The following is a 26,457-nucleotide window of genomic DNA, read 5'->3' as shown; positions in this document are numbered from 1 at the left end:
GGTAGCTGATTCTTGATGAATTGGGACAGGCATTCATCCTATTTCATTCACTTTTTGCTAGGATATAGGAACACAATATTTAACTCTTCTCCTGGGGCTGTACATTTAGAGAATGACATTTTTGTTTCTCTCTCTCTCTCTCTCTCTCTCTCTCTCTCTCTCTCTCTCTCTGTGTGTCTCTCTGTCTCTCTGTCTTTGTCTCTGTCTCTCTCTTTCACACACACAAGTTTATAAACTTATAATTTACTTCAAAAGGAGAAGAGAGGAGTAAGAAAAGGAAGGGGCAGAATGGAAGGAGGAGAGGAGCAGGAGAGGTTGTTTGATTTTACACATTTGATAGCATGTTTTTTTTTTTTTGTTATTTTTGGTCTGATCATTGGGCCTGAACTCTGGGCCTGGGCGCTGTCCCTCAGCTCTTCAGCTCAAGGCTAGCACTCTACCACTTGAGCCACAGCGCCACTTCCAGCTTTTTTTCTTTGTGCTTATGTGGTGCTGAGGAATCGAACTCAGGGCCTCCTGCCTGCAAGGCAAGTGCTCTACCACTGAGCCACCTTCCCAGCCTGATAGCATGTTTTTGCATTTAAAAAATAGGGGCACGGGGGCTCGGAAGGTGGCTCAGTGGTAGAGAACTTGCCTTGTATGCATGAGGCCCTGGGTATGATACCTCTATAAGCAGAAAAAGCTGGAAGTGGTACTGTGGCTCAAGTGGTAGAGCACTAACCTTGAGCTGAAGAGCTGAGGACAGTGCCCAGAGTTCAGGCCCCACAACTGGCTAAATAAATAAATAAATAAATAATAGGGGCATGAAGGTGGGGAAAAGGAAAATTCCTGGAAGCTTGCATAAACTGTGATATATTGAGTCACTGTGTCTAAGCCTTAATTTACTTCTGCAAAAATGAGAGAAAGACAAATCCAGGATACAAGGCAAGCCTGAAGCGTTCAGAATGAAGTAGTTTAACTTTGTATTGCTCTATTAGCAATTACAACTCTAATTAAAATGGTTTTCTTTGTTCATCTATCAACTGGGCTTTTCTAGTACCTTGTTTGTTTTTTTTTTTCTGGCTGTAGGGTTTGAACTCAGGACCTGGGTGCTTCTGTGAACCTCTTTGTGCTCAAAGCTACCACTCTGTCACTTGAGCCACAGTGCTACTTCCAACATTTTCTTTCTTTTTTTTTTTAATTTAAATTTTTATTTTTTGTGAACATACTGTACAGAGGGGTTACAATTACATGGGCAAGATAATGAGTACATTTCTTATCAAGCATTGCAGCCTCCTCCTTTGTTTACCCTTCACATCCCTTCCCAGCCTCCCCCTCCATCCCCCCCCCCAACATTTTCTGAAGCTTTATTGGAGATAAGAGTGTCACAGACTTTCCTGCCCAGGCTGGCTTCAAATTGGGATCCTCAGATCTCAGCCCTCTGAGTAGCTAGTATTACATGTGTGAGCCACAGGTGCCAGTTTCTATTCCTTTTAAAAAATAAGTAGAAAGATAAAATCTTTTGTTTTATTTGTGAAAACAATTTGGTATGATGTCTTTTATCTTAATTTTGATTGTTATGGTATAGAAATGAAAATGTTGCATACTTGCATGCCTGATTATCATAATACTTTTCCATTGTTTTTATAGTTGAGAAAGTTGCCTAACCTTCACAGACTCAGTTCTTCTTGATTTTATTCAATGTGATTTAAAAAATAATTTAGCACTTCAGCCCATCTGGAGGTTCTTTTTGCAGTGTGTTGTTAAGATGTGGGTTTGATCTCATTTCCTCCCCAGATTACTAATTATTCTGACACCATTCACAGAAAGTGTCCTCACCCCAGAGTTTTAAAGAACTTACAGTATGGCATGTAATGAATTCATTTAGTTTAGTCTATATATCATTTTTTCTTCCCCTCCCTCTTTTCCTCCCTTCTTTCTTCCTTCCTTTTTCCCTTCCCCCCTCCATCTTCTTCCTCTCTTTCTCTACCTCCTTCTTCTCTTTTTCTCTTTCACCTCCCTTTCTGCCAGAAGTGTGCTCTATTTCATCCTTTTTTTTTTTTTTTTTTTTTTTTTTGGCGGTGGGACTTTTCCTATGGGCCTGGGCAATGCCTCTGAGCTCTTCAGCTCAAGGCTAGTGCCTACCTCTTTAACCCACAGCACCACTTCCGGTTTTCTGGTGGTTAATTGGAGATATGAGTCTCATAGACTTCCTGCCTGGGCTGCCTTTGAACCCCCATCCTCAGACCTCAGATCTCAGCTTCCTGAGCAGCTAGGATTACAGGCATGAGCCATATTTCCTCCTTCTTTTGTTAGAGAACTTCTCTATTTGTAAGTGTTAGCTTTATGCCCACCTTTAGTCCTCAGCTCATCCCATACCTGAGCTCCTCCCTGCCCTGGAGTTCCTGCCATACAGCTGGCTGCTCCCCCTCTCTGCCCAGCATGAACCTACCTCACTTCCTGCCCCCAGATCCTCCTGCTACCTGAATAGGGATAGATGCCATGTCCTTCCTCTCCTGGGAAATATGGCTCCTCTAATAAACCTTGTAATAATCTTTCTCCTGTGCTTGCCTGCCTCCGGGTGGTCCCCTGGAATGGTTATGAAGGATCTTTTCAGTAAGAGTTCAAACCCTAGAACTGGCAAAAAAAAGAAAAGAAAAGAAAAGAGAGAGAGAAAGAAAGAAAGAAAAAGAAAGAAAGAAAGAAAAAAGAAGAAAGAAGAAAAAAAGAAAGGAAGGAAGAGAAGAGACTCTTATCTCCAGTTAACCACCAAAAAGCCAGGCATGGGTCTGGGCTCAAGCGGAAAGAGCACTAGCCTTGAGCATAAAAGCTCAGGGATAACATCCAGGTCATGAGTTCAAGCCCCACAACCAACAAAAACAATGTATTTAACAGATATCACTAATTTTAAAATTAGTATAAAAGTCATATATGCTTCTTAAAGTTTTTGTTAACCGTTTTATTGGGATGTACTTTACCTAGCATGTAATTGATGCACTTTGAGTGCACAATTCAATGGCTTTTAGTATGTTTATAGATATATGCATCATCACCACAATTAATACTAGAACATTCATTCATTGCAAAAAAGGATTTATCCTTAGCCAACACCCATCTCCATCCCCAGGAAACCACTAACCTACTTTCTGCCTGCCTATTTTGGACATTGAACACAAATGAATTCCTTTAACATGTGGCCCTTTGTTACCAGCTTCTTTCACTTCTCATTGTGGTTTTTTTTTTGGGGGGGGGAGGGGGGGGAGGGGCAGGGTTGGTTGGTTGGTTGTGGGGCTTGCACTCTGGGCCTGAGTGCTGTCCCTAAGCTCTTCAACTCAAGGCTACCACTTGAGCCACAGCGCTGCTTCTGGTCTTCTAGGCGATAAAAGTCTCAGGGACTTTCCTGCCTAGGCTGGTTTTGAACTGCAATCCTCAGATCTCAGCCTTCTGAGTAAAGAGGATTACAGGCATGAGCCACCGGCACCGGGCTTAACATTGTGTTTTCAAAGACCATCCATGTTGCAGCACATGTTGGCACATCTGGTTTCTCTTCATTGACAGATCATACTTCACTCCATGAACACACCCAATTTTACTTATACAACACTTGAACATTGCATTTCCTCCTTTTGCCTATTATGAATAATGCTGCTCTGAGTATTTGTATGCAAGTTTTTGTACAGATAGCCATTTGGGGATGGGGTATATACCAAGAAGTAGAATTTCTGGGTCATATTGTAAAAATTTCAAATTATAGAGGAAAGACCAGAGCCCAGGGACATAGCCTCCTCTGGGGACCATCTATCCTTTGGTCTTATATGCCCTTCTACTGAGGGCACATGCCCATGGCAGAGAGAAGAGAGAGGAAGAGAGACAAGATGAATCTTACTCTCCCTTCAGCAACCCTCACCAGCATTCTATGGGCAATAACCACCATGCAAGGAGAAGAGACATTCATGGACAAAGCCTAGACTCCATCAGCACCCTCTACCCCTTCTTCCCAGCCTGTGTGTGTATCCTAGCTGGGAGAGAGGCTTTCAAAGCAAAGTTGATACCACCAAGAGAAATAAAGCCAACCTATGTTTACAAATCACCATCAGTCACACCTCTTATACTTATTGTACTCCTCCTCTCACAGTGATTTCTCTTTCCAACTCCAATGGTTTTTAATTTGACTCTCCTGAATTTCCTGAGAATATACTTAGGCCTCTGACACACTGCCTGTGAGTTTCCTTTTCTATATTTACCTCAGTTACTTGGCTTGTCATACTAGAGTAATGGTTCTCAATTTCATCACATTTATAACAGAAGTTAGTCAATGCTTTCACTAGTTTGAGATGAATTTCATAATAATATAAGTCACTTATCTCATGACTTATAAACCATCAGAATTATGGCATAATGTGTTATGAACTTAAGGAGAAAGTATTTGATAACATTATTTTAATATGTATGGGTGTGGAAATCAAGTATACTAAGAGGCACATGGAACTTGTCACATATGTTCCATTGGAAGTATGACAATGCTAGTTTAGCTGACACAAGAGAGTTCTATAGAGGCTACTCTATATAAAACAAGAATGGTACTCTACTACTTGAGCTACAATTCTGGCTTTTTGCTAGTAAGAGACAGGATTCTCACAGACTTTTCTGCCGGGGCTGGCCTCAAATTGTGATCCTTAGATCTCAGCCTCCTGAGATAACTAGGATTACAGGTATGAGCTGCTGACACCTGTCTTTGTCTATCTCCTTTCATTCAGGATGTCTGTGAGATCCATCTATGTCATGTATATATCAATGATTTATTCCTTTTCACTGCCAATTAGTATTCCATTGTAGAATTATATCATGATTTTTACTCTGGTAGACATTTAGTGTTTTCCCAGTGTGAGTAAAGCTATTATGACCATTCCTGTACAAGTTATTGAATGTGGATTTTTGCTTATCTATAAATGAGTAGAGGGACTGGGTCATGTGATAATGTACTTACAAGGAACTTCTGAACTGTTTCTCAAGCTGGTGATACCATTTTACATTTCCCCATAATACTAAATAGTTTCCAAAGTCAACATCCTCAAGATGGACCCCTGTCTCCTTTTCCAGTCTTTAATGTTCTATGGTGAGAGGAAGGTAGGAAAGTAAGTGTATTGGTATTACACAGTAGCCTCTTTTGGGGTGTATCTTAGACAAGATCGTGGCTTCTTGTATCTTTTACACGTTGGGACAAAGGCTAAAAATTCTCACCTTGAGATTTGTTTCAGTCAGTGTTGACCTAAGGAAAATATTAACAGATCATCAAAAGGGAAGAGCCATTATCACACATGTCAAAGATCCTTTGTGCTTGTCTCATTTCTGGCAGGTTGAGAATCCTTAGCTGCTTTCTATTTTCATAATCTATCAGAGAAACGTTTCTTGAACTTAATCCCTTCCCTGCCCTCAGCCTCACACACATCCTACCAAAGAGGAACCAGAAGTTCTGCTGTCAAAAGAGAAAGACAATGTGGTAGTGGCTATTCCCTGAGCTCCCAGGAAACTAAGTTAAAAGTACTTCAGGACAGTGCCTCCACCCTGTTTGTTCAGAGTCTTCTTGCTAGAGGGAATATGGGCTGGGACCTGGCCAGGGCAGCTGGATGCTTTTTCTCCATCCAAGCACTCATGGGGCAGTGGTGAGCACTGTCTTACTAAGTCACCCCAATGAAACTCTATGGTGGACTCCATGATGTGCAGCCCAACTTCATCTAGAAAAGACTTGCTTGCCAGCTGCAGAAAGCTCTGTTCATAGACAACCTTCAGCAGAGGTTCCTTCAGGACATTCAGAAGGAGAGCATTCTTCATCCCAATAAGAAAAACATGGAAAATATATGAGGGGCTGGTCAAGAGGCAGGAAGGTATCTCTTCCTGGCAAAAAGCCAGTGAATCCTGGGATGTGTTGTCCTATCAAGGTCAAAGATTGGAGAGGGACAATAGATAAGCCTTTACCAATGAAAGTCATCTCATTGAGAGCTGCATAAAAAGAAAAAAGGTGTGGAAATAATCTGATGTCCAGCTTCAGGGGACTGGGGAAATGACAGCCTCATCAGATAGTGGGACACGTTACAGCCACTGCATGTAACACCAAAGATGACCATTCAGCTCAAAGGAAAGATGTTTGAGCATGTGCAGCACAAAAGGCAAGGGGTAAAACAGCAGGCAAAGCATCATCCTATTGCTCATATGCCAAGGGGGAGTGAGGGTAACAGGTGTGGAAGTCTAATTGATAGGCACCTGCAAAGAGCTCAGTTCTGTTAGAGCAGTATGAAAAGTGTCCTGGTTCCAGTCATCAACTACTTTCTTTTGGAGAGGGTCAGTTGTGGGACTTGAACTTATGGCCTGGGCGCTGTCCTTGAGCTTCTTTGTGCTCAAGACTAGAGGTCTGCCATTTGAGCCACAGCATCAGTTCCAGATGGTTAATTGGCGGTAAGAGTCTCATGGACTTTCCTGCCCTGGGCTGGCTTTGAACCACGATCCTCAGATCTCAGCCTCCTGAGTAGCTAGGATTACAGGTATGAGCCACCAGCGCCCAGCTCTTCCTCCTGTGCCCCCCGCCCCCCATGCTAGTCCTAGGGTTTGAACTCAAGGCTTGGGCCCTGTCCTTGAGTTTTTTGTGTTCAAGGCTAGCACTCTACCACTGAAGCCATATCTCTATTTCTGGCTTATCGGTACTTAATTTTTTGGTGCTTAATTGGAGATAAGAGTCTCACAGACTTTTCTGCCTGGCTGACTTCAAACCATGATCCTCAGATCTCAGTGTCCTGAATAGCTAGGATTACAGGTGTCAGCCAGCAGTGCCTGGTTTTATTTCATCAGTTTGAATAGAGCTGTGTAACCAAATAAATTTGCAACAAACTTAAAAATTTTAATGACAACAAAATCTCTTGTGTTTTCTAGAGGCTTGTACTGTCTGGGTGCCCACATGTAGGAAGAAGCCCAAGATATTACAGTGCTTTTGTTGACACATGTATTGATTTGAATTTTTGCCTTTTCATTTTTACTATATTTAGGTTTTTTTTGTTTTTATTTCTTTTTTTTTTTTTTTTTTTTTTTTGCATTTTTTTTTTTGTCGGTTGTGGGGCCTGAACTCTGGGTCTGGACGCTGTCCCTCAGTTCAAGGCAAGCACTCTATCATTTGAGCCACAGCGCCACTTCCGGCTATTTCTGCTTTTGTGGTGCTGAGGAATCGAACCAGGGCCTCATGCATATAAGGCAAGCACTCTATCACTGAGCCACCTTCCCAGCCTGTTTTTGTTTTTGTTTTTTGTTTTTGTATGTGTGTGTTGGTCTTGGTGCTTGAACTGAGAGCTCTGGTACTGTACTTGAGGGTTGTTTTTTTTTTTGTCTTGTTTTTAAAATTATCTTTAAGTAGTTGTACAAAAGAATTGCCATTAATAAAACAATTTATGAATGCAATATATCTTGATCAATGTCCCCTTTCAACATTCTCACCCATCATTCCCCATTTTCTGAGTTAGTGCTAGTGCTCTACCACTTTGAGCCACAGTTACCACTTCTGTGTTTTTGGGAAAAAAAAAAAAACAAAAAAACTTTTTTGCTTAAACTTGTGAAAGTCTAACAACCTATTCAAATATGCAACATGAATTTAATACAAGTAGCATATTGCATTACTCAGTGGAATGCAAAAAGATTAGCATCAGTGTGGGTCCACCATTTGTGTTTATGCCTTTGATGTGTTTTTAGGGAAGCAGGGAAAATAAAAGAGAATGAGTGGTATTTCCAAATACTTTTCTTTTCTTTTTTTTTTTTTTTTGGGTCTGGTCGCGGGGTCTGAACTCTGGGACTGGGCGCTGCCCCTCAGCTCTTCAGCTCAAGGCTAGCACTCTACCACTTGAGCCACAGTGCCACTTCCGGCTTTTTTCTTTTTGCTTATGTGGTGCTGAGGAATCGAACCCAGGGCCTCAGGCATTCAAGGCAAGCACTCTACCACTGAGCCACCTTCCCAGCCCCCCAAATACTTTTCTTGTGTCTTGATGTCTGTTCCAAACAACAAAATCAATATCCAGTAAGATCAGGCCCAACCTACTCACTCACTCATGATAAGGATATATTGGTTTAATTTATTAATTAATTGATTTACTTTGTGTACTGGGGCTTGAACTCAGAGCCTCACACTCTCACTTGTCTTTTTTGCTCAAAGCTGATACTCTATTACTTGAACTACACTTCCACTTCTGGCATTTTGGTGTTAATTAGAAATAAGAGTCTCTTGGATTTGTCTGCATGGACTGGCTTTGAATCTTGACCCTCCAGCTCCTAAGTAGCTAGGATTACAGATATGAACCACTGGCATTTGGCTGGATATGTTGGTTTTATACTTAAAATGTCAAAGATCAATAGCAGCAACAATGAACAGGAAGACTAAAGAGAAAATGGGAGCAGCATGTGATCCCGGAGGGGTTTGTGGGAGGAAATAGGCAGGTGAAAGGCCAGGAACGTTGAAGAAGAGAGGGGTGAGCCACCACAAGACAGGAAGGAGACGGTGAGGGGCAAAGCTGTGGTCAAGTGCAGCAAGAAGAGGCAGATGTTCTGGCCAGGGATGAGAGGGCAGGATGGTACAGGAGAAATGTCTGTGTCCAAAGGAAAGCAGGACACCTGCTGAATTCTAGAAACCAGCTACTTGGGCATGGCAACAATTTGAGGAGGGCTTTTAAAAAGAATATAAGAGCTGGGCGCCGGTGGCTCATATCTGTAATACTAACTACTCAGGAGGCTGAGATCTGAGGATCATGGTTCAAAGCCAGCCAGGCAGGAAAATCCATGAGACTCTTATCTCCAACAAACCACTAGGAAACCAAAAGTGGGGCTGTGACTCAAGTGGTAGAGCACTAGCCTTGAGCTGAAGAGTTGAGGGACAGCACCCAGGCCCAAAGTTCAAGTCCCAAGGTGTACAAAAAAAAAAAAAGGATATAAGATGGCTGAAGGCTTAGCTCAGTGTGGAGCACCTGCCTAGCAACTGTAAAGGCCTGAGTTCCAACAACAGTAGCAATTAAAAAGGAAAAAAAAAAGATATTAGCCCTATGCCAGGAGTTCATACCTGTAATCCTGATATCTGACAACCAAGGTTAGAAGCCAGCTGGGGCAGAAAAAAACTAAGATTCTTTTTCTTTTTTTCTGGGGCTTGATCCCAGGACCTGGGTGCTGCCCTTGAGTTTTTCTGCTCAAGGCTGGAGCCATAGCTCCACTTTTGGCCTTTTGGTGGTTAATCTCATAAGAATTTCATGTAATTTCCTGTTCCAGCTGGCTTTGAACTGATCATCAGACCTCAGCCTCGTGAGTAGCAAGGGTTACAGGCATGAGCCACCTGTGTCCAGTCCAAGAGACTCTCATCTTCAATTAAACAGCAAAAAGTGGGAAGTAGAAGTATGGCTCAAGCGGCAGAGCACCAGCCATGAGTAGAAGTGTGAGAGAGAGAGCTAAAGGACAGTGCCCAGGGTTAGTTTGAGCCCCAGAACTAAAACAAAACAGAAAAGAAAAAGAATATATAACTATGTCTGTAATCTATGTGTGTGTGTTCTTATTTTTTGAAATCATTAACCTTGCTGAACATGGACTGGCTAATTGTTGAGGGGCTCCTTCCGGAGCAACCCCAATAAAAGGGCTGTAGAGTGAATAAGTAAGTATGTGTGTATATGAGCATGTGAGAGAGAGATAGCAAGAGAGAGATGGAAGGTAATTTTAGTTTAGGCTTTGCAGAACCCTGAACAAAGGGTTGTATACAGCTAAAGCAGAATTCTCTTCTGCATTTACAGATTGAATTAGTCCATCAGATCATACAAAAATTTAAACTTAAATTTAATTAAATTTACTATTTCTTATAAATTTTTGTAATTATTTGGTGCCCACTCTCATTAATCCTTGAATCCAAGTATAAGAAGATAACAAATCCAATAGCAAATATAGTAAATCTAACATTTAGTAGCTTTGGATTTAAATGTAATATTTGTTTTACACATCTATATATAAACTATATATTTATTTAACATATCAATATTCTAGAGTGTTCCAAAAAGAAACCATATGGTCATTATGATTTGATTGTTGGAGCTGAAATGTAGAGAAATTTTCACCCTTTGTCAATATCCTAGGTATTTAGTATGTGGTTTGCCCTCTGACTTTACTTAGGGTCTCATCAAACACACACACACACACACACACACACACACACACACACACACACACACACGCATGCACGCACGCACACACGCACATGCATGCACAAAGTTAATTTTCAGAGGTAATGTGTAATCATTTTTAGATGGTGACGGGTTTCTGGGTTTGATATTTTGCTTCAGGCTCTTATAGTTTTATAGGTAATTACCTTGTGTCTAATTCTTTTTTGTTGTTGTTGTTGTCACATTTAGACTTCTAATCGATCTGGAGTTTATTTTTACATATGAAGTGGGGTGGAAGGCGTGTTTCTTCCAGATGGTTGAGGCGTGTATCAAGTAAATCATTTTCCCTTCTACATGAAATGTCACTTTTGCTAATCTATTAAATTCTTTTTTGTGGTTGTTGTTGGTGGTTGTGGAGCCTGAACTCTGGGCTTGGGTGCTGTCCCTCAGCTCTTCAGCTCAAGGATAGCACTTTACCACTTATGCCACAGTGTCATTCCGGCTTTTTCTGTTTATGTGGTGCTGAGGAATTGAGCCCAAGGCCTCATGTATGCAAGGTAAACACTCTACCACTGAGCTACCTGCCCAGCCCATAATCTATTAAATTCTCACTGGAATTTCTTTTGGGACTCTTTACTATGTTCTACTTTAATTATTATTATTATTATTATTTTTGTGTGTGTCATGGACTTGAACTCTGGGCTTGGGAGCTATCCCAAGGCAAGTGCTATACTGCTTGAGCCACAGCACCACTTCCAGTTTTCTAGTGGATTTATTGGAGATAAGAGTGTCACGGACTTTTCTGCCTGGGCTGGCTTTGAACCATGATCCTCAGATCTGAGCCTCCTGAGTAGCTAGGATTACAGGCATGAGCCACTGATGCCCGGCTTACTTTTATGATTTAAGCCCTGCTGAACACTGTAATTTTACAAATTCATACCTGTAATCCTAGCTACTCACAAGCCTTGAGCTAAAAAGTCAATATATATTATATATTACATAATATTTTAAATTACATAGTATATGTAAGTATTATATATAACATTATGTATAATTTGTTATATAATGTATAATAAAACATACATTCAAACTCTAGTACTGTTATATGTAAATAAATAAGTAAATGTCAAAAAAGAAAAAGAAAATATTTTGAGCTAAATTACAATAAATCCAACATATCCAAATGCTTATATTAGGAAAGAGGAAGGGAATAAAGTCAAAAGACAAAGGTTCAGGCTTAGAGAGATAGAGAAGAGCAAAGTGAACTCTAACTAGCAAGGACGAGAAAATAATAAAGACATGTAGAAGTCAATGAAGGAGAACACACACAGTAGGAGCATGGATAAACCCAAAGGCTGGTTCTTTGAAAAGATCAATAAAATTGATTAAACATCCATCTAAAATTTTTGTCTCTGTGTATGCCAGTTCTGGGGCTTGATCTCAGGGCCTGCACACTGTCCCTTAGCTTTTTTGCTCAAGGCTAGAACACTACCACTTGAGCCACAGCTCTACTTCTGGCTTTTCTTTTTTTGCGGGGGGAGGAGTTAATTGGACATAAGAATTACATGGACATTCCTGCCTGGTCTGGTTTTGAACCATGCTCCTCAGATCTCAGCCTCATGAGACCACAGGCATGAGCCAATGGTGACTAGCTCCATCTGGATTGGTAGGAACAGATAGATTGGTCAGACACACACACACACACACACACACACACACACACACACACACACACACACACACACACACACACACACACACACACACAGAGACTATACAGATGACCAGTACCAAAAATAAAAGAGAGTCTGTCATTACAGATTCAACAGTCATTAAAAATAAGGAAGTACTACAAATAATTTAATGTCAACAAAACCCTTAGATGAAATAAGTTTACCGGAAAACAAAACTGTATGGTTGTCTGTAATTGATGAGCTGAGATAATCGATATCAAGAAAACTAAAAGTACTAGCAAGATTTAATAAAGAAAAACTTAGGTCTTGAAAGTTTCCCTGGTCAATTCTATCAAAAATTTAAGAAATAGGGCTAGAATGTAGCTTAGTGGTAGAGTGCTTAACATGCACGAAATCTGGGTTTGATTCCTCAGTACCATATACACAGAAAAACCCAGAAGTAGTGCTGTGGCTCAAGTGGTAGAGAGCTAGCCTTGAGCAAAAAGAAGCTCAGAGACGGTGCCCAGGCCCTGAGTTCAAGCCTCAGGACTGGCACACACACAAAAGTATTATCAGAAACAAATAGCATTGCTCTTTTTCTACCAGTAAAGAAGAAATACCTGTTTCTTCATTTTGTGAGTCCACATTCACTGACAAAAGACATTACAATGAAAGAAAATTACAGGCCACAGTTCCCACAGATGCAAATATCCTTAACAGCTGATCAGTAATATCTTGAAAGTATGGTTTAACATGACCAAGTTTGAATTAGGAGCTAGTGACAGCTTGGTCCCAAAGAGTGCAAAGTCAGGAGGTCAGCCACAACCAAATAGCGCCAGACTAGGAATAAGGATGAGGCTCTGCCTCAATTCAGAGTGTGGGGCATGTTCAACAATAGCCCCTGACAGTCTTTTCCAACCCTCCCACTGTAAAGTCTATGAAGCCAAGTCTTAAACTTGTATCACAATTGCCTAGAATTTCTGCTTCAGCAGCTCAAAAAGCAGAAGTAGAAAATCTGCAAGACACGCTTGCATGCACGGGTACCGCCACCATGTGCACATGACCTGCAGTGCTGAGGATTTGTGGGTGCCCCCCCCCAGGGTACTAACACATCCTCAGGGAGTGCTTTTAAATAAACTCTCCCAAAAGCACCCAATATGTCATCAGACTATGGAAAGAGCATGGGTTCCAACTTACCTGGGTTTGAACTTTAGTTCTGCTACCTGCTGAATGACCCTGGAAATTTTGTCTAATATCACAGATTCTCAGTTTCTGCATCTGTGGAGATAATACCTGTGATGCAGAATGATTGTGAGAATTATGACAGCATAGAAGTTTATGCATTATAGGTGGTGCTCAGTAAATGTTAGCTCCCCTTCTAGCACATAATCATAACTCAAGCAAGAACAAGACATATTCATTTCCCTCTTACGTAAAGATGATCAGAGGCGGGAAATTTGTTGGACCTGGGTTGGGCACTCCACAGTCAGTAGGAAATCAGGCTCTGCCTGTGTTTCTGCTATACCATCCTTAGGATATGGCTTACCCTCTCCCCCCCCCCCCACCCCCGCTTCTCTCTTGTCAGTCTTGGAGCTTGAATTCAGGGCCTGGGCTCTATCCCTGAGCCTCTGTGCTCACAGCTAGTGCTCTACCACTTGAGCCACAGTGCTACTTCCGGCCTTTTTCTGTTTATGTGGTACTAAGGAATCGAACCCAGGGTTTTATGCATGCTAGGCAAGCACTCTACCATTAAGCCATATACCCAGGCCATGGCTTACATCTCTATGCTCACCTTATGATCGAAAAGGGCTGCTTATCTTCATCCTATTCACATTCCAAGCATTAAAAGGGGGAAAGTCAGAGGGTGTATGCCAGCAGTTAAACCTCTTATAGAGAACTTTTCAGGACACCCCAGCAAATGATGGGACTCCTCTAATTCTCAAAGAGAATGGAGTTTTTTAGTAGGATACATTCCTCTTCCCAAATAAAATTGGGGCTCTGTTACTAAGAAACAAGGAGAGAAAAAGCCTGGTACTGGTGGTTCATGTCTGTAGTCCTAGCTACTCAGAAAGCTGAGATCTTAGGATCATGGTTTGACACCAGTCTGGGCAGGAAAGTCCATGAGACTTTTATCTCTAATAAATCACTCAGAAAAAAACTGGAAGTGGCACTGTGACTCAAGTGGTGGAGCACTAGCCTTGAGCAAAAAAAGCTCAGGATAGACAGCGCCTAGGCTTTGAGTTCAAGCCTTAGGACCAGCAAAAATAAAAAGAGGGGCTGGGAATGTGGCTTAGTGGTAGAGTGCTTGCCTAGCATGCACAAAGCCCTGGGTTCAATTCCTCAGTACCACATAAACAGATAAAAGCTGGAAGTGGTGCTGTGGCTCAAATGGTAGAGCACTAGCTTTGAGTAAAAGAAGCTCAGGGACAGTATCCAGTCCCTGAGTTCAAGCCCCAGGCTGACAAAAAAATTAAAACAAAACAAAAAAAGAACGAGAGAGAGAGAGAGAGAGAGGAGGAAGGAAGGAAAGAAGGAAGGAAGAAAGGAAGGAAGGAAGGGGGAGGGAGGGAGGGAGGGAGGAAGAAAGAGAAGAGAGAGAAGGAAAGAAAGAAAGAAAGAAAGAAAGGAAAGGAAAGGAAAGGAAAGGAAGGAAGGAAGGAAGGAAGGAAGGAAGGAAAGAAAGAAAGAAAGAAAGAAAGAAAGAAAGAAAGAAAGAAAGAAAGAAAGAAAAGTTATTGGGTGCTAACTGGCAGGGCTTCCAAGTCACTGCATGTGACAGAAAAGGCAGCCCTTGTGCAATGAATAAATGTGATTACAATCCAGCTTTGACACTTACTAACCAAATGAGTGAGTGTAGTTCAGGCAAATAACTTTACCAGAGTCAAATAGTAGGTTTGTAACATTCATGTGCCTGACTTTGAGATCCAGACTCTGGACATGGCACTATCTAGATCTGGCACAGATATGTATTGGAGGGGAGGCTGGGCTGCCACAGGACCTTTGTAGAGAGTGGCCATTTGGGTAAGTGGAGAAACCACTCTTTTACAAGAAGGCTAGGCTTCTTGGTAGCTCATTGCTTCTGAAAAGCCACCTGTATTTTTTTTTAGCCATGGGGCTTGAATTTAGGGCCTGGGCACTGTCCCTGAGCACTTTTTGCTCAAGGCTAGCTATCTACCACTTTGAGCCATAGCACCACTTCTGATTTTCTGGTGGTTAATTGGAGATGAGAGTCTCACACACTTTTCTTCCCAGTCTGGCTTCAAACCATGATCCTCAGATCTCAGCCTCCTGAGTAGCTAGGATTACAGGCATGAGCCACCCATACCTAGCCTATTTGGGGTTTTAATATAATACTTTGCTGGGTTAGAACGTTGGAACTATCTGGAAGAGGTGGAGAGGGCAGGGGTCTTTATATGTTCAGAATGTTTATGAGGTGAAACCCAGGTATTGGTGACCAGAACTATAGTCCAGCCCACCTGCCTGTTCCACATAGTTCTGTCTCCATACTCTCTACCCCATTCATATGGCCATGCCTGAGCTTCCTTGGACCATTGAACAGGGTGAATACAAATCCATCAATGACAGGATAGGAGCGAGGGCTCCTCACTCAACCCTAACTTTACATCTTCATCTGTAAAATGAGCATTGGAGTCAGTAACAAGTATCTCATGCTGTCAAGCTGTGTGCTGAGCAGGACAGGACTAGAGTCTCTTCTGTATGGCAGAAATAGGTGCTGCTCTTGGTCCATTCTCATGATGCCCTACTGAAGTACCAAAAGTTTTGGGTTGTTTGAAGCCACTATATATATTTGGGGGGGGGTCTGGTCATGGGGCCTGAACTCTGGGCCTGGGTGCTGTCCCTCAGCTCTTCAGCCCGAGGCTAATGCTCTACCACTTGAGCCACAGTGCCACTTCCGGCTTTTTTTTTTTTTTTTTAGCTTATATGGTGTTGAGGAATCGAACCCAGGGCCTCATGCATGCAAGGCAAGCGCTCTACCACTGAGCCACCTTCCCAGCCCGAAGGCACTATATTTGCTATAAACTATAAACTACTTCATCCCGGGATTTCCATTGTTGTTGAATCCGTTTCATTGCTTTCTACCTAGACCGGAATCTTCCCCTTACCATCCTCACTGCTCTCTTCCTTCCTCTAGATCCTGGCTCATGTTATTCAGGTCAGTGACAGCAGCAGGCAGGGGATGAGGACAAGGAGGGACAGGACGCTGGCTCTGGGGTCCAGCCTCCAGGAGCGTCTATCTGTTCTTTGTGGGAGACTGAGCCAGGAGCTGGGCTGAGGAAGTCGGTGGGAATTACCTGGTAAGATTCTTGTCGGGATGCAACGCACTCACGTGTGAGAAGTGTTTGGTACCCCGCCCCGCATAGACAGACAGACACAATATGCGGTGGTAATAACCGACATTTATCATATGCGATTATAATGAACGTTTGTGGGTCGTTAGGAGACCTGATCCAAGGAATCGCAATAAGTCACAGAAGGGTACTCAAGGGCAACACCCAATCCCCAGGCCAGCTGCCTCGACTTCCCCTTCCTACCCCTTCCTCTTCCCTAAGGGGGCACCAGCCCCGGGGGTAAAACAGGTGTCTGGGACAAGCTGGTGTTCTATACGCTACCACTCAGGTTCCAGAGATTGTCCACTTCTCCTAGCTTCACTTCAACACCTCGGGCTGCTCTTAGGTGGCAGATCGGAGATGGTGGGACTGTTTTCCCGAAGTGTGGGGCGCACGTGGTGGGTTCGGAGGGCCGGCCAGCCACCGGGTCGACCCGGGGTTCTCACTTCCCCTCCCCAACCGCCGCGGAGGAGGCAGGTGCTGGGGGCGGAGCCGGCGGCGGGGCGGAGCCGTGTGGGCGGGGCGGACCTTCGGGCACGCCCCCGCGGCCAGTCCCTCCGCGAGTCCCCGCTGCCCGCAGGGAGGAAGCGCCAGAAGCAGCTGGTCCTGCGCGGAGCTGAGCGCCCTTTCGTCCCGCGCCCAGGGGACAGCGCTCCGGGCCGCGGCTGCGGGCCCCGGGCACCGGCACTCATTGAGCCGGACATGTGAGCCGCGTCCCCGGCATGGCAGCCTCAGGTGGGTAGGCAGGGCTCGGGGCGCCCCGCAGCCTGCCCACTCGTGCACCCCTGGTCTCCCGGGTGGCGAGTGCGCGCTCTGTCGCTTCTGTTCTCTTCTGGGCAGGGATTTTTTCTTAATCCTCTTTGATCTTTATTTCCCTGGCTTGGTCTCAAACTTCTCTAAACGTCTCTCCAGCCCCTGCTTTGCTGATCACCGCCCTCTACTGAAATTCGGCTTCTAAGCCACCGTTTCTCCCCCCTCCTCTGGCTCTCGGAGCTTCCCAGGGTCGTTCCTCCCATGTCTCCAACTCGAACCGCCTTCGGAAGCCGAGCGCAGACTTGTCTGTGCAGGCAAATGCGTCTCTGGGGTCTCATCTGCCAATAGGGGGCGCTCGGTCAGACCTATGTGGTGCTGGCAGGTCCCAGCGGCTCAAGCCTCTGGCCTCCTTCCTGGAATAACGTTAGGAATATGACAACCCTATCCTGCAACTTTAATTTTTCTAAAGCGTCTGCAGAACTTTCAGGACTGGGGAAAATTGAAGTGACTGGGTAAATCTACCCATCAGAACATGCCCTTCTGGATCGTGGGTACTATACACTTGGCAAGTCACTCCAATGGAGAGAAAAGCACACAATAATGATAATGATCAGAAACAACAAACCAACCCTGCCTGTACACCCCAGTAAACATTGTTCACCTATTGTGTTCCCAGTGGTGACCAGGATGACCCAGTCTCTGTTTTCCAGAAGTTATTAGTCGATGAGAAGAGATAGTTACCATGTTTTCAGGTAGATTTTCTCAGCAGCACAACTTATGTTTTAGTAGAGATAACACATGAAAATAGGTGCTTGGAGGATGAGTGGGAAAAGATGCTAGAATGCTGTCTCTGGACCTACCAAGATTCAGCCTGGTCATGGTGATTTGAAAGTGGGCACAAAGGCCAAGGAAGTCAGTTCTATTAGCTTTGATGACCCAGAGTCATTATTTAAGGGCTAAGAAGGTGGTTCATTTCAGCCTCTTGGCTCTAGCTGGGCTATGCAGCTCTAGAAGAGGCTGAATTGGCTCACTACTAATGACAGACTCATGATCCACATATTGCATTTGAAGGCTGAAGCAGAGTTCTTTAGAGGGAGTTCATTCATTGGACAGATATGCCTGCTTAGTGTTCCTTCACCAAACAGCAGACAGAAGCCATTCCCCTGTGGAGTACAGATACAGGGAAGGAAGACAGGCAACCTTGCCTTGTTTCCTTAATCAGCAAAGTATTTGATGTGATATGTAGAAAAACAACAGAGAAGGAAAAGGGGACTTGTGATAGAACTTGAAAGAAGGGGCCAGCTGAGGTCTCATAGAGAAAGGGAAACTTTGCCCAGTCCTGAAGGAGAAGAGGAAGGGCCTTATTTGAAGAGAGGGTCCTAGGCAGGGGAATCAGCACAGTGTGTCCAAGGATCAGAAAACAGCCATCAGCGCTTGTCATAGTTGCTGGGTAGGGGAGAAAGCAAGGAGCCCATGGAGCCACTGCCTTCTTTCATGTTTAGAAAAGGACCCAGGCTGCTGTGTGCAAGCAACAGCAAACTGGAGAGCCTTTGCGTGGAAGGGGCTAGGTGAACTGCTCTCAATGTCCTGCTTAATGTGCCAGATAGTGGGTGTGGTTAGGAGGGTGGAACTTGGGTTAGCTGAGCCTGTATGTGGGTTAATAGTTAGAGTTATCAAATCCTCTTTGATGGGACAAAATGTCATGTTCTGAAAGTGGTAGCTGGTCCCCTGGGGCTCTCAGGGACTGGAGGCCCAAGGGCCCATGGGGGCAGTCATAGTGAGGAAGGTAGTGTCCCTTGTCCAGATGCTGTAGCCTCTATAGTCCTCCAGGCCACACACTTAAAGTGTTCAGTTCTACGAGGTGGATTTTAGTTTCTCTATGGGTATGTGCTTGTATCACCACAGTCAATTCCAGAACATTTTCATCACCTCAGAAAGAAACTGTATACTCTGTAGCCAGCTCTGCCTTACCCTGCCCTCCTCTCCAGCCTAAAGAATTTCCCTGTTCTGGACTTTGGCATGAATGGATCCTGGATCCTGGATCCTGTGGTCTTTGCTGGTTGGTTTCCTTCACATGGCATAATGCTTTCAAAGGTTGCTCAGTGATAGCTAATGTTGATACTTTAGCTACTTCATTCCCTTTATATGGCCTAATCCTCTGATTAAAAATAATTTCCTTCCATTGAAAGGTAAGCATTAGTCTTTTATTTCCCGAGAGATCTGTTTGTTTGCTGAAATCCTGGAGTTTCCTGGTCTTTGAAAGAAGCCTGTGCATCAGGAGGAAATGAAATGGAGACAGCCTATTGTGGAACCTGATGGCCTAGGTCCTGATGGCCTCTGATATATTCACACGTGAGAGCCAAGCCTGTGGCTCTCTCTACATACATCAGCCTCCAGAATTTGAGGAGTGTTCCCACACTTGGTCCTGGTCCTCTCTTTAAGCTTACCTCTAATGCTTCTATCCTACTGGACCTACAGTACCACAGAGCTGCAAGGGACTTGTTGATTTTTGTAATCTTCACTTTCATTTCATCCTTGAGGCCTTTCTGCACTTTTGCCAAGTCCCTAAATTTGAATACTCCTCACGTTCACATTCACAGGGGACAGGATGCTCTTAATGGGTGTTTATTACCAGATATCTCCCAATATCGTCACTATCTTTGTTACCTTTTTGGTAGTACCGGGGCTTGAACTCAGGATCTCATGCTTGCTATGTAGGCACTCTACTACTTGAGCCACTCTCTCAGTCCTTTTTACTTTATTTTCAGATCTTGAATTTTTGCCCTGGCAGCCTCCCAAGAAGCTGGATGACAAGTGTGCATCACAATGCCCTGCCTATCGGTTGACATGGGGTCTCCCTAAAACTTTTTCCCAGGCTGCTCTGGAACCAAGATGCTCCCAATCTTTACTGCCCAAAGCGTTGAGATTACAAGTGTAACCACTGTGCTTGGCCTTCACATCTCTCCTTAAATATGGTGCTCAGATTCAAACATAGGACTCCAGGCCAGGTAGACTGGGTGACTTAGAGTCACCCACAGACTCAAGAAATGGGCTAGGCTGTGTATTTGAGAAATTCACTATCTTTTCTCATCTAAAGTCTGAGTCATTCAGTGACATCTCTCTTCCAGTCACTGTGTTTCTTCCTAGCACTGTGACTCCCTGCTGCCACCTCATCTATTCTTCTATTTTCCAAACATTTCTGGAAGCTCTATAAACCTAAAGCCCTTCTCTCAGTTCTGCCTGGGCTTTCTGGACTCTATATTGTATTTATCTTTTCTTTTGTCAGTTGTATGCTTGAATCCAGGGCCTGGGTGCTGTCTCTGATCTCTTTTTGCTCAAGGCTAGTACTCTACCTCTTTGAGCCACAGCTCTACTTCTGATTTACTGGTGGTTAATTAGAAATAAGAGCCTCACAGACTTTCCTGCTCAGGCTGGCTTTGAACCGTGATCCACAGTTCTCAACCTCCTGAGTAGCCAGGATTATAGGCGTGAGCCACCAGTGACTGGCAGTATTTAGTTTTTCTGAAGGAGAAAGAAAAACCCTCAAAGGAGAAGTGACTTTGGACATATGGAGGGGAGCAGTCACTGAAGAAAGGGGGATCTTCCACACAAGGGAGAACCACTGACAAGTATTTATTGTCACCCAGGATGTTGGAGAGGAACTGTGACTTCCATTCTGGACTTTCCTACAACTTTACTGGCTTTCAGTTTCAATAGCACTTCCATAATCAGGAGCATGGCAGAGTTCACGGTCCTTATTTACATGAAGGCCAGATTTGACTAGATTTAGTGCATGGGTCTCCATTGCCCCAACTCAGGGTCCAAATAGGTTGTGATGATGAGTCAGAGGCATTTTTCAAATGCTCTTGCTCAACCTGAATGGAATTTAACCCTAGAAGCCCATGGTTAAATGTGTTATTTTAAATAGAAGAGGCAAACCTCTTAAAGCTTATTTTATCTCTTTTTTCTTTTCTTTTTTTTTTTTGGGGGGGGGGTCCAGTCATGGGGCCTGAACTCTGGGCCTGGGCGCTGTCCCTGAGCTCTTCAGCTCAAAGCTAGCACTCTACCACTTGAGCCACAGCCCCACTTCTGGCTTTTTTTTTTTTTTTTTGCTTATGTGGTGCTGAGGAATCGAACCCAGGACCTCAGGCATGCAAGGCAAGCGCTCTACCACTTAGCCACCTTCCCAGCCCTATTTTATCTCATTGTATTTTATTTATTTGGATATTAGGGCTTCACACTCTCACTTAGCTTTTTCACTCAAGGCTGATGTTCTACCACTGAGCCACACCTATACTTCTGGCTTTTTGCTGGTAAATAAGAATCTGATGAACTTTCCTGACTGGACTTCAAACTGTGATCCTCAGATCTCAGCCTCCTACGTAGCTAGGTTTAGAGGCATGAGCCACCAGTTACTGGCTCTTAAGGGTTTTTATTTCAATTTTATTTTAAAACAGTGAGTCCCCAGGAAAACAGCTAAGATAGTTCCTATATATTCTATACCCAGTTTATCTTATTATTAAAGTATACTAGTATACTACATTTGCTACAGTTAGTGAACCAATATTGATAGATTGTTATTCTTTGTGGGGGAGGATCTTTTGAAACAGGATCTTACTATATATCTGGCCTGGAACCTTTTACTAATTATTGAGGGTTTTTTACATAGTAAACCAATGCTTAGTACTTTGCATGCTATATCTAATTAGTTCTGAAAAACAGATAAATATTACCATTATGTTGTATTTAGAGGTGAATAAAACGAGTTTTAGAAGACCTATAAGTAATCTGCTCAAGGGCAGAGCTAAGATTCTAAATCTGACTGACCAATCTCACATCTGTGATTCTAACCAATGTGTAATTGAGAAGATAGCTGGGTTCTGAGTCAAATCAAATTGCCTTCACATTTGTGTGTGTGTGTGTGAACGTGCACACGCTCTCACATGTGCGTGCATGCACACTGGCACTGAGATTTAAACTCAGGGTCTCATGATTTTTTTTCTAAAGGTTTTTACTCTACCACTTCAGTAACACCTCCACTTCTGTTTCTTTTTGCTGGCTAATTGAAGTCCAGAGTCATAGCCTTTTCTAACCACTGCTGGCTTAGAATTGAGGTCCTCAGATCTTAGCTTCCTGAGTAGCTAGGATTACAGACATAAGCCACCCAGTGCCTTTGAATTCTGACTCTGCTCTTGTGAACCTTGGGCAAGGTGCTTAACCTCCACATTCATTTTTTCCCTCATCTTGAGAGGATAAGAAAGTTTACTAGTCATTGTGCTTAAAATATACTTGGAAAATACCCTTGACTGTACTAGCTTTGGGGCTGCAGGAGCTGGGGGGCAGAACAGGTAAAATAATAGCTTCTGCAAAGATTTACAACAGCCACATATGTTTGGGCAAAGCTAGACTCTGGAATGGTGGCCAGACCAACTGTAAGTGGAGACAGCGGTTAGATAGGTGTGCAGAGATAGACCAGGAGTGGCTGTGGGTGTCTCTTAGTATATGTTAACAAGCTTCTCATTCCTCTCTTTGCTCAGGAATGCCCCACGGATACGACATACTCATTGTCTACAGCCAGGATGCAGAGGAATGGTGCCATTACCTGCAGGAACTTTTCCTGTCCAGCCGGCAGGTGCGCAGCCACAAGATGCTGAGCCACCGGTTGGGCCTGGACGTGTCAGTCTCAGCTGAGGACCTGCGTGTGTTCCTCAGTGCACGCTGTGTGTTGGTGCTGCTGTCCGCAGAGCTGGTGCAGCTCTTCTACCAGCCATCCCTGCTGCCCCTGCTGCAGAGGGCCTTCCACCCCCCTCGCCGCGTGTTGAGGCTTCTCTGCGGGGTGCAGGCCCACCACGAGCAGTTCCTGCCCCTCTTTCCTGACTGGGCCCACTGGCAGGAGCTCACTTGTGACGATGAGCCTGAGGCGTACCTGGCAGCTGTGAGGAAGGCCATTTCTGAAGGTAAGCATTACTTCTGGTGAAAAAAAGCAGCAAGAGTCGGAGTCAGGTGCTAGATGCTCAGCCTAGACATCTTTTATGTTAATACTGGCAATTTATTTTTAGAAGGAGATCTTGCTATGCTGAGACCTGGTGCTATGTCTTGGTTTAAAGCAGCCAGCTCCTGGAGCAGGATGGGTCTCTTGGATGGTAGGAAGCAAAGATGACACTTTTTCTTGTATTCGTATCTTTCTTGTATTCATTCTAGGATAAAAGCCTTCTTTTGGGAATTTTCTTTTCATTTCCTTTCTTTCTCCCCTCTCATCTCATCCTTTCCCCCTCTGTCCCTCCATCCCTCTGCCTTCCCTCCTTCCCTTCCTTTCCTCCCTCCCTCCCTTCTTTCTTTCTTTCTTTCTTGTTGCTTACTTGCTTGCTTTTTATGCTAGTCCTGGGACTTGAACTCAGGCCTGGGTATTGACCCTGAGCTTCTGTTTTTGCTCAGTCAAGGCTACTGTTCTACCACTTTTAGCCACAGTTCCACTTCTAGTTTCTTTGGTGGTTATTTGAAGATAAGCGTCTCACAGACTTTCTTGCCCGAGTTCACTTCAGATTGTGATCCTCAGATCTCAACCTGCCTCTTGAATACTTAGGATTACAGGTATGAGCCACTGGTACCTGGCCTTTCTGGAATTTTTCTATGCCTTGGAAGACACAGGTTTCCACCTAGACAGCAGCTGGGGTGGGGCAGAGATTTTATTTACTGTGGGTATGGGTTTATCATCATAGGAATGCATTTTTTTTTGTATGTGTGTGTGCCTATACTGAGCTTGAATGCAGGGGCTACCCTTGGCTTTTTCACCCAAGACTGGTGCTACCACTTGAGCCACAGCTCCACTTCTGGCTTTTTGGTGGTCAATTGGAGATGAATAACTCTGGCTTTTTGGTGGTCAATTGGAGATAAATATCAGAGGCTGGCTTCAAATCTTGGTCCTTAGATCTTAGCCTCCTGAGTACCTAGGATTTCAGGCTTAAGACATGGTCCGCTAGCTCTGACATTGACATTTTTGTTGAAAAAGTGTTACTTTTAGATGACACCTATAGAGAAATAGTCCTTTTTCTTTATTTCCTGCTAGCCTAGTTTCTGTCTTTAATCTTGCTTTTGGAGTGGGACAATTCCAATACTTTCTGCCAGGGCTGGTGACTTTGGTGGCCCCCAAAAGTGTGACACATGCTCTAATTAACATAGCGGAAGAGGTGCTCTGGGATGGATGCTGTTATAGCTTCTCTTCCTCTTTTCCTTTTCTATTTTTGTTTCTCTGTGGGGTATGAGTGGGCTGTGTGTTTATCTGCTGTTCTCTGACCATTTGAGATCTGTATCTTTGACACCAGCCAAGAAGTCTGAAAAATTCAGGCCTGATTTAGCTGTGCTTGCCTCTATGATTCTTGGTGTGACTTGGGCACTAATTAGTTCATCCACTCCTATCTCATTTGATGAATTGAACCAAGGAGCCAAAGATTTACTAATTCTGAGTGACTTTATTATTTAATTAATTTTTGTCTGAGATCAGGATTCAAATTCTTGATCTGACAATTTGCTCATTGGCTAACACTCTACCACTAAGCCACACCTCCAATCTCCTGATTGACTTTAGAAAGTGCTTTTATCCCAGGAATAGGCTGTGAATCAATAAATATGAACAGGTCTCTTAACATAGTATAGCCCTGTTTGTGCTAAATTGATTAGTGGAGAAGCAAAAGATTTTCACCATAATGCCTAGAACCTGGCTCTGTAATTTTTCTTGAGGTTGCTTATTTTTGCTTTGCAAGAAAATGAATATACAGTAATTCAAATGTGCATGATTGCATTTTATTGCTTTGAGCTTCCTGAACTTACAAAGAACTGTTGGTGTAGATGAGGTATATCACTGTTGGAGTCCATTATGACCTCATATGTAGACCACTATGACATATTGACCAATCAGTCAGAGTTTTATTGATATATTGTCACTGTACAGGCACTTCACCTTACATACTCTTAATAAACTGTTCTTTAAAATATCATAGTTGGGCTAGGAAGGTGGCTCAGTGCTTACCTTGCATGCATGAGGCCCTGGGTTCAATTCCTTAGCACCACATAAACAGAAAAGTCTGGAAGTGGCTCTGTGGCTCAAGTGGTAGAGCGCTAGCCTTGAGCTGAAGAGCTAAGGGATGGTGCCCAGGCCCAGAGTTCAGGCCCCATGACCAACAAAAAAATAAAAAAATAAATAAAATATCACAGTGATGGTATTAAAAAATACATACTAAAGGACTAGGGGTGTACTCCATGGTAGATTGCTAACTTAGCATTTGTGATGTGGTTAGGCTGTAGTTCAATTTTTTTTTTTTTTTGGTGTCATTCCTGAAGCTTGAACTCAGGACCTTGGCACTGTCCTTGAGCTTTTGTGCTCAAGGCTAGTGTTCTACCACTTGAGACACAGCTCCATTTCCAGCTTTTTTTTTTTTTTTTTTTTTGGTAGTTAATTGGAGACAAATGTGACTTGGACTTTCCTGCCTGGGCTAGGTTTGAACTGTGATCCTCAGATCTCAGCCTCCTGAGTAGCTAGGATTATAGGCATGAGCCACCGGTGCCCAATGCTAGCACACATTTCTTTTAGTATTGTCTGGATGTATCTATTGATTGGATTCCTGGATAAATAGATTTTCTCTAATATTTTGCTTGTTAGTACTGACTGGCTTAGTATCCTGTAAGCCTTTAGTTTCAAGTGTTTCAGAAAGAATAAAATACTTCACAGCAGCATTTCTGATCTGAAAACAGATAACCTCTTTGAAAAAGATTGTTTTGATGGGGAGGTTAGTTCCAAATCAATGGATAGAGAGACAATTAGAATGATAGAAAAGAGGAAGATAAAACCGAGATTAAAAACTGGCTACAGGTAGTCAGTCTTGGTTTGGGCTGCACTATCTAAGTAAATGTTTTCCAGCTTTTATGTGTATGGAAGGACTTGTGAATCTGGGCAGTGTACATATTCTGACTCTGAAAGTTTGGGGAGAGCTCCAGACTGACCACTTCTAGTCAGCTCTTGGGTGCTGCTGCTGCTGGGGGTCCAAAATGAAGCAAAGCCCCCTGCTCTCACCCTCCTTGTCATATCAGGGGTCCAACACCTCTGCAGTACCTGAACCATTTAAAAATTCTCTACTGTTGCAGGAGTGGAGGCAGCATCATTTCAAGGCAGCTCCAGTACATGCATTTAGCTGTAAGATTAAGCCAGTGTGTGGTAGTTAGGTCATCAGACTAAAAGGTGGAGACCCTGAGCTCTGTGCTTTTGCTCTCAGAATCATGTGTATGCTGACAGCTTTCCACATCACAGCTTTCCTCATGGAAGTAGCTTTGCCCTAGGATGGGGTTCTCCTGCCACCTCAGTCCTTACTCTTGCTTAATCTGTAAGCTTTTTGATCAGCGTTCCTATTCCACTCCAAATTTGGCAGCCACCAGCACATGGTTTCATTAGATTCTTCAGTGAGGGGAAGCAGTTAATTTAATCACATAAATTCTTCATTGGTAAAACAATGGGGCTGGACCAGAGGACTTGGACAGTTTCTCACATTA

General features: G+C 43.6%; 1 protein-coding gene across 2 annotated transcripts in view; it reads left to right on the top strand.

Moving 5' to 3' along the window:
• The first annotated feature begins 16,762 nt into the window (after window positions 1-16,762).
• The window catches only part of LOC138830116 (phosphoinositide 3-kinase adapter protein 1), a 116,994-nt gene continuing 107,299 nt past the window's right edge, over window positions 16,763-26,457 (top strand). The window contains exons 1-2 of one of the 2 annotated variants that reach the window (XM_070026521.1): window positions 16,763-16,899; window positions 22,455-22,874. In XM_070026521.1, coding sequence (XP_069882622.1) covers window positions 16,887-16,899; window positions 22,455-22,874 — 433 coding nt within the window. In that variant the 5' untranslated portion in view covers window positions 16,763-16,886. Of the gene's footprint in view, window positions 16,900-22,454; window positions 22,875-23,029; window positions 23,061-26,457 lie in introns of those variants that run through there. The other variant, XM_070026522.1, reaches the window with a different exon arrangement.

Source organism: Dipodomys merriami, unplaced genomic scaffold (genome assembly GCF_024711535.1).
Source record: "Dipodomys merriami isolate MVZ:Mamm:240054 unplaced genomic scaffold, mDipMer1.0.p SCAF_184, whole genome shotgun sequence".
Taxonomy (NCBI): domain Eukaryota; kingdom Metazoa; phylum Chordata; class Mammalia; order Rodentia; family Heteromyidae; genus Dipodomys; species Dipodomys merriami.
This window is presented reverse-complemented; position numbering and strand designations above follow the sequence as displayed.